This window comes from Mastomys coucha, unplaced genomic scaffold (genome assembly GCF_008632895.1).
Source record: "Mastomys coucha isolate ucsf_1 unplaced genomic scaffold, UCSF_Mcou_1 pScaffold18, whole genome shotgun sequence".
Taxonomy (NCBI): Eukaryota; Metazoa; Chordata; class Mammalia; order Rodentia; family Muridae; genus Mastomys; species Mastomys coucha.
The window spans coordinates 10,492,820-10,508,349 of record NW_022196900.1 but is presented as its reverse complement, the minus strand read 5'-3'; the positions used below and the strand labels follow the sequence as shown (position 1 = coordinate 10,508,349).

Genomic DNA, 15,530 nt, shown 5'->3' with positions numbered 1-15,530 from the left:
ATATATATATATATATATATATATACACATGAAGGTATAAGAAGGTAAAGAATGCATGTGACAAGCTGTGAGGCCTTCCCACTCTGCTCTGCAGAAGTAACAGTAGACTAGCCTCTCTTAGTTTAGAAAGACTATTAATAATATATTATAATTTCTTTTGTTATTTTTTTAATAGGACAATAAGTATTTACTACATACTTTCTGGAAGTTTTTCATTTGATAATTAATGAAAATTTCCCACATCACACTTTTAAAAATTAAGTGACTTGGGACCTTAGAAATCAGAAGTTTAAAGGAGTAAAGTTCACTATCGTTAAGTATTCCAGGCTGGCGTTCTGTCTTCCAGTGACGAACATTGACCTGTGACTTAGTTTTATGATTAACTGAGGGGTAATATTTGTGCTGATGTGGTACAGACCTTTAGTCCCTTTGTAGAAGTTTAACTTCCTGTAAACAGGGTGAGTTTGACTTGACTTTTCCCTGTAATTCTTGTTGAGTCGGCATACCCAGGATGGAGAAAATAGCCTGGCAGTAACAGACACGGGGGTGCTCTTTAGATGCACATGACTGTTCTTTCAAAAGCTTAAAAACAGAAATGCTAATACCTTGTTTCCCTATCATCTATAAAACATCTTCATACTTATCATACAGCTTAACAAGCTTACGTTTTGAGCAACCACAGTATTCAGAGGTTACAAGTGAGTCATCTGTAATCAGATAACCAAAGCAGGTATTATTAGTGTCAAGTAATTAATATTAAAACTCAAGAGTCCTTTTATGATTTGCCTAAGATTCTAACTAGAGATGAATTGCTGGTCCTTGAACCAAGACTCATCTGATGAACTGGCCACAAATCTCCTTACGAATGTCAGATGTTTGTGAATTGGTGATAACTCAAAACCCAAGGCGCACTAGGCTGTCATCAGGTTAGGATTGCCTCAGTCCTTTCCACTCTTCCCTTTGAATAAAAGGGGAATAGAGGGGAGTACTACCCTTTCCCCTAACTTTGTACATTACCAGGTATTAGCCCTACAATAAATCCTTTAGATGATCATATAGTCCTTCCTAATATAATGATAGGAGTGTGTTTTTAGTAACTTTTCTATTGCCATGACAAAGCATCATGACCAAGGCAATTTGTAAAAGAAAGCATTTAGTCTGGAGCTCACAGTTTCAGAGGGTTATAATCCATGACCATCACAGCAGGAAGCATGGCAGCAGGCAGGCAAGCGTGGCACTGGATCAGTAGCTGAGAGCTACATCTTGAGGCGCATCCATGAGGCTAAGAGACGGAGAACTAACTGGGAATGACATGGGCTTTAGAAACCTCAAAGCCTGTTCCCAGTGACACATCTCCTCCAACAAGGCCATACCTCCTAATCTTAAACAGTTCTAACAGTTGGGGTCTGAGTATTCAACTATATGAGCCTACAGAGATCACGCTCATTTAAACTACCACAGAGAGGGGCAGGATCAAACTCCTTTCTGAGATTACTGTGAGGAATAAATTACATGGTGCCAAGCAATTGGCAACATGCTTGATACAATAATGCTTGACACAACACAATAATGATGTGCCATTATTACTGTATTAATTTTTTGGATTTTTTATTATTATGGGTTTTTTTTGGCAACTGTCAGCTTATTTCTGCCAATAGTTAAACTGAGAGGGGCATTTTGTGCCTTCATTTGAAGGTTACTATGGTTGGCCTTTGCCCATCTGAAGATCTCTAAACTGAAGCTAAAAACCCTTGAAGCTAGACAAGCTAAATTTACTACGTAAACATGGAAAATGCCATCTACCTGTGGCTGGGACTAGAAAGAGTCTAAGAAATACTTTTTTTCCTAAAAATGTTGCCCACTGGCTTTCCCTAATGCCCAATGACAGTACTGGGTAAGGACAAGAATTTGGGAAGTAGAGAGTAGTGATAGCGACGTCACCAGGTACATCCCCTCATGAATTAGTTCAGCAGGCATTGGTTCCTTATATCTCAAGGGGTAGGATACTGAGAACTTCCCCCAAAGGGATACAGAGAATGGGAAGAGGTGGCTAAAGGATAAAGTTGGGTGGCAAGTTAGCTTTCTTCCAACTTGGAGCTCAGGCTGCTACAGAGAAGGCTGCTTGGGTAGGTGGAGGTGTCTCTCTGAGCTTAGCAGAGAGGGTACTTGCAGCAGAGAACACCATTTGATTTCAGCAAAGGCCAGAATTCCTCTTAGTCCAGAGGCTCTGGGAAAAATTTCTAAGTGGTGCAACCCAAGTAGTCTCATAGATGGTAAAATGAAAGGAAAATTAACCCTTTTGCTTCCTCTGCTCTAACCCAAAGTCAGAGGGAGGTTAACTTTAAGGAGAAGCATATGTTTCCCCTCTTAAAATGGTTCCCTAAAGAATAATCTTCTGGTACTAGAGACCTGGGGTTGGGGGAGCGGGAGTAGTCATGGCCATTTAGAATAATTCACAGGACAGAGAGCCCATTACTGAAGTTCTTTCCAATTGACAGATTTTAGTGGTTCAGCCCACTAAAATCAGTGAGCCCAAAGGTCTGGGAAGTCTTCTATTTAAGGCTACTATGAGTATTTGACCTCTTACCTTCACCCTGAACATCTGGCATCTTCCCTTATCCATCATGAATAACCACCCTTACTTAGGTGAAGGGGACACAACAGAGATCATTGGAAATGGACCAGAAGTGTCAACAGGCCCCATCTAGCCTGTCTGTACATTTTAACTGTCCTGGCCACTAATCCATCGGAGATACTGACAATTTCGTGTACAGTTGTCCTGTATTCTTTTCTTGTAGACCTGTCATCATGGCTCATCGATTTCCAGCCCTCACCTCAGAGCAGAAGAAGGAGCTCTCTGAAATTGCCCAGCGCATTGTTGCAAATGGGAAGGGCATCCTGGCTGCAGATGAATCTGTGGGTGAGTGTAAGAAAGTTATGCCATACAAGAACATACCATGCTTGTACCAGTAAAGGTTTGTGTACTGAGTGGGTGTAGATAGACCATTAGAGCCCTAGAGTATTAATAAGAAGATTCTAGAATGCCAAAGGAAGAAACACGGGCCCTCCATAATAGAAATCCAGCCTGTGTAGAATTCAGAAATTCAATAACCAAGGAGAAATCCACAGCTGTCAGTTCTTTATAGCTGTTTACTTCGGACAGGGTATTGAGAACTTGCCTTGAAGAGAAACAGAAAGTGAGCTGGATTTGTCATGCAAAACAGAATTGGGTGGTGAGTTCTGCCTTATCCCAGTTTGGACCTGCTGCTAAGCAGAGAGTTTAGACTAAACCAGCCTAGACCGGACGGGAGGCACCTAGACTAGGGCAGGGTTTGTGACTAAGGAAGTCACAGGATGCACAGGGCAGAGCTAGAAGTCTTGCATAGTCTACACTAAAATTATAAGAGGTAAAATTAAGAGCCTGTCTCATCCCTCCTATTGTGTGGGTATCAAATGAGATTTAGGAGAGAATGGGAGGGGAGGGGAGGGGAGAGGAGAGGAGGAGTAGGGAGAGAAGAGGAGGGGAGGAGAGGGATAGAGGGCCTTCTGCATCCCAAAGAGCCTTCATATCCACCTGACCCCTACATGGCAGCCTATATATTTCTCAGTCATCAGTCATAGATCAACTAATATCTCCTTCTTTGAGGATCAAAACCCACAGAGAAACTTTGAAGATCTAGGTTTAAAAGGAAGGTGAAGAGGTCCTTGCTTCTCATCCCATGAGAAATATTGAACATGGGGAAAGACAACAGTGTAGCACTGGCTTGCTTCTCTCCCTAGGCACCATGGGAAACCGCCTACAAAGGATAAAGGTGGAAAACACAGAGGAGAACCGAAGGCAGTTCCGGGAGCTCCTCTTTAGTGTGGACAATTCCATCAGCCAGAGCATCGGCGGAGTGATCCTTTTCCATGAGACTCTCTACCAGAAGGACAGCCAGGGAAAACTGTTCAGAAACATTCTCAAGGAGAAGGGAATTGTGGTGGGCATCAAGGTGAATACTCTCGATTCCTATTTCACTCAGACTTTTCCTAGGCACACTCCCAGCACCCTGGATAGTACAAGCCCGGAACTCAAAAGAGCACCTTTGTTTTTCACCTCTTTCCATTCTCTTTCCCAGATGGAGACCTAGATCCACTCCAGATTCCTATTCCAGTGCTCTCTTTTCAACCAGGGATGTTTGTTTGCTTGTTTCACTAGGAATTTAGTGTTTCTGTGTACCTATTTCCTCATTTCTTGAGACAATGAGTATCTGCTGTATGCATGATACAAGGAACGAACCCCGTTTTAAAGCAGACCCAGTCCTGTAGCTTCTGTCAACAGTTGTTTTTATTAAAGCACTGGTCCTGTCTTCTTCCTGAGTCTTCAATACAGCATGCAGTTCTCCAATGAAAATGAGCATGAATTGAATACACACATCTGCAAGCACTACTTAATCCATCACAGAACATACAGGGGTGGATTTAACTCCTCTCCTTACTTTAGAGAGTCGGAATGAAAATCGTAGCCCGTGGGGTGCTGAAACACAGGCTACCTACCTCTCTTTTACTTTGAGCAGATATTACACTCCTTATCTTGTTTTTTTTTAGATTTATTTATTTATTATATGTAAGTACACTGTAGCTATCTTCAGACACTCCAGAAAGGGGAGTCAAATCTCATTACGGATGATTGTGAGCCATCACCATGTGGTTGCTGGGGATTGAACTCAGGACCTTTGGAAGAGCAATCAGTGCTCTTAACCTCTGAGCCATCTCTCTAGCCTAATTGGTTTTTTGAGACAGGGTTTCTCTGTGTAGCCCTGGCTGTTCTGGAACTTACTCTGTAGACCAAATTGGCCTCGAACTCAGAAACCCACCTGCCTCTGCCTCCCAAGTGCTAGGATTAAAGGCACATGCCATCACTGTCCAGCACACTCCTAATCTCTTACCTCCTGTCTGAACACAGTGCCTGGGGGAGCAGATGCTCAGTAAAGATCAGGACGGACACTGAGTTCCCAGCAGGCAATCTCCCTTCTGCTGAATGGTTTTGAGTCCCTTCAGTGACTCAGATGCTTTCTGAATTGACTTGCTTGTGTAAGAGGAGAGTTCTGTCTCACTTCTGCTTGACCCTTGCCAACCTGTTCATTGTTTTACCCACAGTTGGACCAAGGAGGTGCCCCACTTGCTGGAACAAACAAAGAAACCACCATTCAAGGTAAGACCCTTATCTACTGATGAGACAAAGGATGACATGTAAGGTAGAGTTGAAGGCAAGTGAAGGAAGGGAGGAAACATGACTATCAGTTCTAAGACCAGTGGGTATACCTGCGTGGTTGTTTCCTTTGCCCTGCTCCCCCAAACACTCCTTGGTGCTGGAGATGGAACCTAGGGGCTTTTCAGTATCACTAGGCAAAAGCTCTGCCACTGAGATACATACCCAGCCCAGACTGCCAGCCTTCCTTATCTCTTTCTCTCCTTCCCTCCTTCTCTTCTTCCCTCCTTTTCTCCCTTTCTCCCTTTTCCTCCCTCCTTCCCTCTCTTCCTCCTTCCTTCTCTCCCTTTCTCCCTCCCTCCCTCTTTTTGTCCCTCCTCTCCTTTTCTCCCTCTCTTTTTCCTTCCCTCTCTCCCATCCTTCCTTTCTACCTTTCTCTCCTGCATCCACTGCAGATTGAATCCAGGGCCTTCAGTATACTAAGCAATCACTCTACAACTAAACTATATCCCTAATATTTTTTGTTTTTATGGTGTGTGTGTGTGTGTGTGTGTGTGTGTGTGTGTGTATGTGTGTGTGCGCAAGCACATGGGTGTGCACATGTGCCTATACCATACTGTGTGTGTGTAGGTCAGAAGACAACTTAGTTCTTTCCTTCCAGTATGGGAGTTCTAGAGCTCAAACTCAGGTCACCATTGGAAGCATGCATTTTTATTTATTGAGCCGTGTAGTCAACCTTGTTTGGGTTTTTTGAGATAGTCTCACTCTGTAGCTCAGACTGGCCTGGAACTCTGTCTCAGTCTCCAGAGTATTTGATTATGGGAATGAACTAAAACACCCAGCTTTGTGGCTAATTGAACCCAGGGCTTCACACTCACAGGGCAGGCACCCTACCACTGAGCTAGATCCCCAGCCTATCAATCCCAGCTCTTCCATTTAATAACTGTGCGGCCCTGGGCCAATTCTTAGTTCTATCACAATAAAACGGGTGACAATGCTTAGTTGGCAGACTACTTACAGCCTATTTTAAACACTATACTTATATATAGTACTTACCTCAGTATGTTGCCTAGAAAAGACACACTGTACTTGGAAACATTATTTTTACAGAAAATTCCAGGAGAAGTAGAGAGGAAAGGGCCAGTTTGGATCTTTTTTCCATAACATGCTAAACAGATCTTTTTGAAAGATATTCCTTGTCCAAGAAGTTAGTCCCACCCATCAGGTTAGCTCAGCAGAATTTGAATCTCAGCTGTCACTTTCCACTTGTTCCAGATTTATAGTTAGGACATTTAACCATCAATTTCAACATTTATGAGGATTGCTTTTGACTATGAGTTCCCTAGGTTTTACTTAGAGTACATCAAATATGTCAAAACTGGGGTTATTAAATCTGGGCCTTCTGGCTCCATCCTGGGATCAGTGCTTATTTGTTTGGCTATTCTTAGTTCTCAAACACAACCCACTGGAAAAGTCCTTTACTAAATAAGAAACCCCAGGGACTAGGCACAAGGTACAAAGAAGCCCCTCCCCTCTTTCTGTTGTGACTTGCAGGACTTGATGGCCTCTCTGAACGCTGTGCTCAGTACAAGAAAGACGGAGTTGACTTTGGGAAGTGGCGTGCTGTGTTGAGGATCGCTGACCAGTGTCCCTCCAGCCTTGCTATCCAAGAAAATGCCAATGCTCTGGCTCGCTATGCCAGCATCTGTCAGCAGGTGCTAAAAATAGACCGTTTCTTTCTTCAGAGTCTCTCTTTTCAATTTCATTATAATTAGTCATAATCTTGGACATAAAATTAGACACAACCAAAAGTATACGCATACATACATACATATATATGCATACTCAAACATATATATATTTGCCAGTAGGAATCCTATTAACCTATGACTTCACAGTCAATGCTATAAACTGCTGCCCTCTACCACTGTTCTATATGCCAAATCTTAAAAATATCAGGAGGGGGCAACACTTGGAATATAAATAAAATAAAAGACCCTGAACAGCAATACACACACACACACACACACACACACACAAAATCAGAGCAGAATAAATACAAACTTTTAATGAAGTCCAGCTTGACTTTAAAAAAACAAGTCCCTAGAGCAGTATTTCTCAACTTTCTTAATGTTACAACGCTTTAATACAGTTCACTTTGTAGTATAGTAACCCCCAACCATAATTTTGTTGCTACAACATAACTGTAATTTTGCTACGATTATGGATCATAATGTAACTGTCTGATATACAGGGTATCTGATATGTGACCCCTGAAGGGGTTGTGACCTACAGGTTGAGAACCATTGCTCTGGAGGTGGGGAATCTGCTTGTTTATACTTCATAATATCCCAGAGAAGGTCATCTTAGATCCCTAGCTAGAGGGTGGTAACTTGGAACTAGTCTTGATCACAACTTGTTTCTTATAGGATGATGACTGGAGCTGTGGGTACCTGGAAATTTCCAGTAAGAACTATAAACTCTCCCTTAATTCATAGAAGAAGATATTTTTTAGTGTTAAACTTGGTTTGAAAAGGATAGCCTCTAGTTTCTTAGATAGCTAGAAGGGTGTGTAGTTAGAATAAGATATAGAAACTAAATGTTTGCATTTTAACACATTCCAGAAAAGCTCTCCTTTAACTTCGCTTTTGTGTGTGTGTGTGTGTGTGTGTGTGTGTGTGTGTTTAAGCCACAAGTGCTCACCATGCATTTCTTTTAACCATCGTCAACTGAACAACACAGCATTTCTCCCTAATACCTTCCTATTCGTTCAGACACATCTGTCGGCTGCTCCCTGGCAGAATACCACAGTGAGCATTACCTCATTTGTGTCTCCTCCCATTTCCCTTTTCAGAATGGGCTGGTCCCTATTGTAGAGCCTGAGGTGCTTCCTGACGGAGACCATGACCTGGAGCACTGCCAGTATGTTTCGGAGAAGGTAGGTTTGGAACATCAAGTTCTTGACTCCAGTTACAAACTTTTATTTTAAGAAAAAGTCTTTACTTAAACATAAAATAGATGAATTTCAGAAATAACCTCTAGTTCATTATCATTAAGTAGCACAGGGAAGGGAAAGAGGTGCCTGTGAACCCCAACATTTCACTGTGTAGTGTTTTGTAGGAATAAGATTTGGAATTAACAGTCCTTTTGCCTACTGTGCAACCTGGCACGAGGCAGGTTGCCTCTTTTGGACCTCAATTCTGTGTGTACGCTATGAAATCTTAAAAGGTTCACACGAGCAAATATGAACCATGTTGTTCTCATGGGATTTTTCTAAACTAGTCATAGCAGTTTCAGAAGACTGATTTTCTTGATAAGTCATAAGAAACTATGACAGACATTATGTTACTTCACTTGAATTTCTCCACATGTAAAGAGAAGTGTGGTCTGAAATAGGATATGTACGTTACTATTATCATTAAGGTTCCATAGAAAATTGGAAGCTAGTTTAGATGTCACAAACTACTGAATCAAGGCTGTCTCAGATGATGACACTGAACAAGGAAATGGGAAGAGATAATGACTGTCTAGGAAATAAAGCCATGACAATAGTTCACGCAGAGGGACAGCTAGTTGTAGTGGTCCAGTATGGTAGGGCTCAATGTTATAGTTTGCAAATACATAGCCCAGAGTAGACTTGAGGATCTTAGTGGCTTTGTCCAAGATACACATGGAGATTACTTCATCTGCACCCTTGTAATACAAAAGTGCCCGCATCAGGTGATTCTAAGATTTACTCCAAGTTTCATCTATTTGTCCCCTTGTTCTTCAGGTACTGGCTGCTGTCTACAAGGCTCTCAATGATCATCATGTTTACCTGGAAGGCACCCTGCTAAAGCCAAATATGGTGACTGCTGGACATGCCTGCACCAAGAAGTATACACCAGAGCAAGTGGCTATGGCCACCGTCACAGCTCTCCACAGAACTGTTCCTGCAGCTGTTCCTGGTAATGCCTTCTATCTCCTCAGACTTAAAGCCTTGGCTTTTATCCTTCAGAAGATAGCCACAAACATCTGTATTCGTGTGGAGCCCATTTGGATCCTTGAAACAAGATATCACCTTCTACGTCACAGGCATCCAATCATTTTATCTCCTACTGTGTGATGCTGAGTATCTTTTTCAATCTACCCGAAGGCTCATAAATGTGCATTTCCTCAACATTTCACTGCCCTCCCTATTAAAGGCCCTCTCTCAACAAGGGCAAACTTAATTCTGTGACCCAGTCCCACACAAATCCAGTAGAAGAAAGATTACGACATTATATTGCTTTTAGGCCTATTGCTTGTTTTTCCACGCTGAGACTATACAGTACGATGACCTCTCCCATTACAGGTATCTGCTTTTTGTCTGGAGGCATGAGTGAGGAGGATGCTACACTTAACCTCAATGCTATCAACCGATGCCCTCTACCAAGGCCCTGGAAACTAAGCTTTTCATATGGAAGAGCCCTTCAGGCCAGCGCATTGGCTGCCTGGGGTGGCAAGGCTGCAAACAAGAAGGCAACCCAGGAAGCTTTCATGAAGCGGGCTGTGGTAAGAAGCTGTTCTCTCTCATCTTCTTTATAGAGCTGGTATGTGAGGTCTCGCATTCTTGTTTGGAAAATGTTCCTCACAGATAGTGTCTCCTAGGTGTATGCATTAGACAGTTCAATAGGAAGAGTAGGGGTTAGAAAGGGTTTTGGGTTTTTTACCCTAGTCAGACAGTTGAGAATAAAAGAAAAAAGGATCCTCAGTCAAGGTACTTCAGGGGAAAGGAGATAAAATGTTCACTTCTTCTCATCTCCCGAACTTGAGATGCCTTTCATTTGGAGATTGTTACAAGAAAGGACAAGGAGAAACCTAGCAACTACATTGTAGGATGAGCCAAGGATCACAGGAACAGTTAGAAGAGTTTCAAGGAATCGATATTACATACTAGAGAGAAGTTAAAATCAAAGGTCCTGAGATTAGCATTGAGCAGCATACCAGTGCCCCTCAACAAAAATTTCCAGCAAAGAAGAGAAAGGTGCTCATTTGAAGATTTTGTTAAGAATTTTAACATGAAGCTCTAATTGGACTCAGTGGGTTATTGACAAAAAACTAAAAAGGACAGGACAGAAAGCACAGGGGTGAAGTCCTGGGGATTCCTGGGGGAAGTGGGACAGAGAAGCTGGGGTTATGTATATGAACAAGATGTATTGTTTACACATATTAAATTGTCCGAGAATAAATAAAAGCTATTCTACTTAAAAACAAAAGTATTAGGAAAAGACCCAGAAAGGTATTCAGGAGAAACTAGAACCAAAAATAAGTTGTCTATTAGTAAATATTAGGTTTGAAATAAGCTCTGTGGTACAAGAACTGGAGTAAACAAAGCAGGCACTGTGCTCAGGGAGATTAAGTTTAAAGCACAAGGAGAGAGGATGGTATGAATGAAATGTCAAGTAAAAGGAGCCCAAGGAGAGTGAGGTTAGGGAGTGAGGGCCATTGAAGCTAGGACCTACATGGTACAGGATGTAAGAGACTGTTCTTGGTCTTAGAAAGACAGGAAGGAGGAAGCAATGGGCAGTAAGTGACATGAACCTCAAAGATGACAAACAAATAACCATATCACTGGGAGAATAAGGGAGAAGGCAGAGAAAGAAGGGGCACCAACAGAAATATTCAGCAGCATTAGTATGAAGAGTTAAAATCATCAAATGGAAGGGTAGGTGGTTTCAAATGAGCAGTAGAGAGTATCAAGACAGGTGCTGTGGATCCTTTATTCAGTATCTTATGTTTGGTTTTCAGGCTAACTGCCAGGCGGCCCAAGGACAGTATGTTCACACAGGCTCTTCAGGTGCTGCTGCCACCCAGTCACTCTTCACAGCCTCCTACACCTACTAGGTACCATCACCTACCAGCCAGGCTCCAGTTCTAAATACTTTGGTTGGAGCCCCGAAAGGCTTCAGTCAGCCTTGAAAATTAGATAACACTTGATTGAACTTCTGAAAACACACCGTATGCGAATCATAAACACAGGAGAAAAGCCGAATCAGCTTTGAAACTCGAGTATGAGCATGTCACCCAATAGTCTCTGAATACCTCCAGTTCCCCGTGTTCCAGAACATTCATCCAAGAAAAGAACAGGCTCTCCAAGGAAAGTCAGTCTTCCATGCACATAGCCATTACTGAGAAAAGCACCTCAGAAGCGGAGGATGGAGAAGGTTATAGAGGAGGCACAGCAACAGAAGAAGAAATAAAAAGTGTATAAACCTTCAGGTGGTACTGTTTCACTTTTCTGCTCTTGGGGATGGATTCTGCACTGCGTCGTCTTTGTCTATACCAGATATGACACCAATAGTCAGTACCCTCAGCTTCAGATAGTCACTGCAGTCAAATGGCTGATGGCTCCCTTTAGCTGAATTACATTAGAAACTCTATCAGATTAAATAACTGTTCTTTTGGTGATTCCAATATGCAGCCATACTTGAGAGCAGCCAGTCTAGACTTTTAGTTTGAGAATATTTGAGAATACTAAGCTGCAACAGAGAATCGTCCCTTCCAACCTAGTGTAAAGAACAAGTTGATGCACCTTCTGACTTGGCACATTCCCCTCCCCAAACCCCAAGAATCCAGGTTTTGTGACAGAGAACTACATTTTCCTCTCAAAGTTAAGCTGGCCACCTAGCTATGCAGGAAACAATAGTTACATAATTTTAGTTACACAGTTTTTGGCTGTCAATGTTCAGACCTAGTTTTCAAAACAATTTAAGAAAATCATAGTCACAGGAGAATGTAAACCCTGAAACTTTGGACAATACAGAAAGAATGACTTACCTGATGGGAATTAGGATATATGATGAGTAGGGAGGGGAAAAACACTGAAGGCTATTAGGAATAAAACAGATGTGTTAAGAAGCAATGCTTTAAACAATGAAGGAATTAGACACAATTATTAATACAGACCTGTTATTATGATACAGGACATAGCAAACTAAATTCCTTGAATAATAGAAAGGCAAATGATACTACATAAAGTAAATTAAGAAACAGAGGCATAAATATATGATTTTGAGGAATAAGAGAACTCACCCAGGGGGCGTCTTCTAAGGCAGCCCTAGAGTACAGCATAGGAAAGTGAATTTTACTTACTGTGTGCCATCTACATTTCAAGATTTGTTTCCTTGTACTCGTCAGTACTTTCCTAGAAGCAACCACATTCATTTAAGTATTTCAAAACTAATCTTGATGATAAATCTAGGTCATTTAGCAAAGGGCTTCTGTTTTACAGATAAAGTCCTTAGGACTCAGCTCTACAACTTTTTTTGCATTGAAATTGTCAAAATGTTTCTGCCATTGTTTTCACAGACTAGAATTTAGAATTTGGAACATTGATAATACAGGTTTTAATGTAATGACAAGGAACTTTAGTCCTTTCATATCCTGTCCTATAAGCTTGTGGGTAGCACCTTAAGTGACAGACCTCCTCTGCCTAAAAATTATATTAACCTTTTAGATGCTATTAATGGTTAAATATGAAATTGCTATAACCAGACTTTTATCTTTGGTCAAGATTAATTAACATTTTCCTGGGGAAGATTTATATAAGGTACTTTCCCTAGCTTCTGACATACCTTTGTACTGAAGGGTTTTAACCTATTGGAATCTTATTTACATTAATTTCCTGAATCCCGAGTAACATGAAGAGAACAATTATATGACTTTAAACTTCAGTTCTTACCATCTTTTGAGCATCAAATAAAGATATTAAAATAAAATCTAATTATAAACTTAAAAAGTACAAGAAATTTTGTCTTTAGGGGAAATATATGCTCATGCCAAACAAGCCTAAACAGTAAAGAAAAACAAGACACCGACTTGGGGTTGGTTGGTAAGTGGGGAAGACTTGCTAGCTAGGTACTTGTAATATAGGAGGAGGTGGCATTTAAACCAGACTAGAAAGAATCAAGGGAAAGAGACACTTAGAAAACAACTGCCTTAGTGTCAGAAAATACTTTGATTAGTTACTAAACAATATACTTGAAGACATAAATACTAAGAGCCAAAAAAAGAATTACCTAAATGTTGAAAGTAATAAGCTTAGAAATGTGTTATTTTTTTTCCCCATCTGAAGAATCAGGACATAACTGGGGGAGTTAGAGAAACAGGAAGAGAAGTAAAAAAGAAGGGGGTTAAAAGCTAAAGCAAACTGTAATTATGGGGAGGTAACTAAAAGACCTTCAAAGACAAGAGAAGCATTAAAAATCTAAAGAGACTTAATGAAAGCTGAATTTCAAACATGGGCCTACATTATGCTTTATAAAAATGTACTATTTTAAATAATTCATACTCTATGGGACAATGAGAATATAAGCTTTCAAAGGCTTACAGACATCATGAGGAAGGCAAGGCCAAAGGCTAAACCCAAAATGGACTGTAGGTCCACATGATTTCAATACTTAGGGATCTCACAGCAAGAGGAGCAGACTGAGTTCCAGTGCCCTAAGAAGTCATCCAAGGTCTCAAATCCAGTTTGGGACATTTGGGCTACTGTAGTTTGAAAACTCTTCAAGGAGAGCACATTTTAAATTTCTGTGTCAGCTTGACATGAGCTAGAGTCATTTGAGAAGAACCTCACTTGAGAAAAGGACTCTATCAGACGGGCCTGGGTGTGTGTGTGTGTGTGTGTGTGTGTGTGTGTGTGTGGTTGGTGCCACCCACCGGGCAGTTGGTCCTGAGCTCTTAAAGAATGCAGGTTGAGCAAGCTATGGAGGGGAGCAAGCCAATATGCTGCATTCCTCCATGGGCTCTGTTTCAGTTCCCGCCTTTAGATTCCTGCTTGTGTTCCTGCCCTGATTTCCTGTCATGATGGACTGTAAGCTGTGAGATAAAAATAACCCCTTTCCTCCCCAAGTTGTTTATGGTCATAGTGTTTTATCACAGCATTACAAGCCCCAACTACATTCAAAAGCTGGCTTTACAATTTAGCTATGGGACCATAGACACATCACACACTGTTGCTCTTTTCATCTATAAATTATGTATTTTTCATGTTGTTGAGAAAAGAAACAAGACAGTACATCTGAACAAGCTCACAACCCGTTATTCACAGTTCTAAAATAAATGTTCTGGAAAATTTTGAGTTTTTATATAAGTTTGCAGGAAATTACTTGGTGGAGAAATTGACCCAAGGCTGTCCGTCATCATTGGTATAATAAAGGTATTAATGTGTTTGAGGCACTGCCAAGGCCCTGTGGAGAGTTATGTAATAAATGGTGCTAGCACTGCATTTTCCCCACAAAATCTGAAAAGATCTGATTTTGGAAACACATTATCTCAAGGCATTGGATAAGGAATTATGGTTGTTCTTAGAATAAATTAGCTTATCTAAGCTTTCAGTGAAAACACACTTTGGATTAAGGCTCTCTCCTCTTCCTCTTCCTCCTCCTCTCCCTCCTCTTCCTCTTCCTCTTCCTCCTCCTCCTCCTCCTCCTCCTCCTCCTCTTCCCTCTCCTTTTTAATTGAGAAGAGTTCTAAGAAGCCTCATCACTAGTAGACCTCGACCTAGGAACCACTGGTATAAAATAAATTGGGACAATCTAGGGCAGGTGCAATTTAATACATAGGGTAGTTTTAAAAATTATTTTGTGTGTTTGAGATCATGTGCCTGCCTAGTGGAAATGTGGAAGTTAGAGGATAAACCGCACTTGTTCTCGCTACTTCTACCAGGATCTCCAGTTTTGGTATCAGGGGGCTTTATCAACTAAGGCATCTAACACCTTAGTGTTAGTGTTTAAAATAAGCTATGTTTTAAACATCTAAATGGTATAATGACAATAAAACAAAAGAACATACAGATAGGTACATATACAGCCTCAACATTTATATAAACACACACACTATTTGAGGTGAGAAGAAACTTAGAAATGAATTTTAGAACTGGCAGTATATAGGAAAAGGGTCATTTGCTCAAATTAATAAGGTTTGAGTTGGGGTTCCAATGACTTGGAACTCTATCCTCAGATATTTAAAAACCCCAAACTTAATCTTATATTGAAGTACTCCAGAAAAATGTTAATGAGTCACAAGGAAAACAGGAGGAATTTCCTTCAAATATTTGATTCTGATGTTCAAAACACAGCAGTCTATTAGGACTGATATTAGCCTTAAGCAACAAATAATGCACAAAGCAAAAACCTGAATAGGATTTAATGATTAAAATAGATAAATTAATAGGTATATAAGTGTTAACTAAAGAAGGACCTAGAATTAAGAAATAAGAATTTAAATCTTGTCGGGTGGTGGTAGCGCACGCTTTTAATCCCAGTGCTTGGGAGGCAGAGGCAGGTGGATTTCTGAGTTTGAGGCCAGCCTGGTC

General features: G+C 41.0%; 1 protein-coding gene and 1 long non-coding RNA gene across 2 annotated transcripts in view; one reads left to right on the top strand and one right to left on the bottom strand.

Annotated features, from left to right (window-relative positions):
• Aldob (aldolase, fructose-bisphosphate B) overlaps nucleotides 1-11,318 on the top strand; it is a 13,275-nt gene extending 1,957 nt beyond the window's left edge. Inside the window, exons 2-9 of the mRNA XM_031377385.1 lie at nucleotides 2,799-2,920; nucleotides 3,781-3,992; nucleotides 5,140-5,194; nucleotides 6,746-6,906; nucleotides 8,046-8,129; nucleotides 8,964-9,138; nucleotides 9,525-9,724; nucleotides 10,961-11,318. Of these exons, the coding sequence (XP_031233245.1) occupies nucleotides 2,809-2,920; nucleotides 3,781-3,992; nucleotides 5,140-5,194; nucleotides 6,746-6,906; nucleotides 8,046-8,129; nucleotides 8,964-9,138; nucleotides 9,525-9,724; nucleotides 10,961-11,056 (1,095 nt within the window). The 5' untranslated portion in view covers nucleotides 2,799-2,808 and the 3' untranslated portion in view covers nucleotides 11,057-11,318. The remainder of the gene's footprint in view (nucleotides 1-2,798; nucleotides 2,921-3,780; nucleotides 3,993-5,139; nucleotides 5,195-6,745; nucleotides 6,907-8,045; nucleotides 8,130-8,963; nucleotides 9,139-9,524; nucleotides 9,725-10,960) is intronic.
• On the bottom strand, nucleotides 6,655-12,744 carry LOC116096008. Its single transcript, XR_004120797.1, has 3 exons — nucleotides 12,305-12,744; nucleotides 11,990-12,040; nucleotides 6,655-6,909 (listed from the first exon to the last, which is right to left on the bottom strand). It is a non-coding gene; the product is annotated as an uncharacterized LOC116096008 (long non-coding RNA).
• Nucleotides 12,745-15,530: the final 2,786 nt, after the last annotated feature.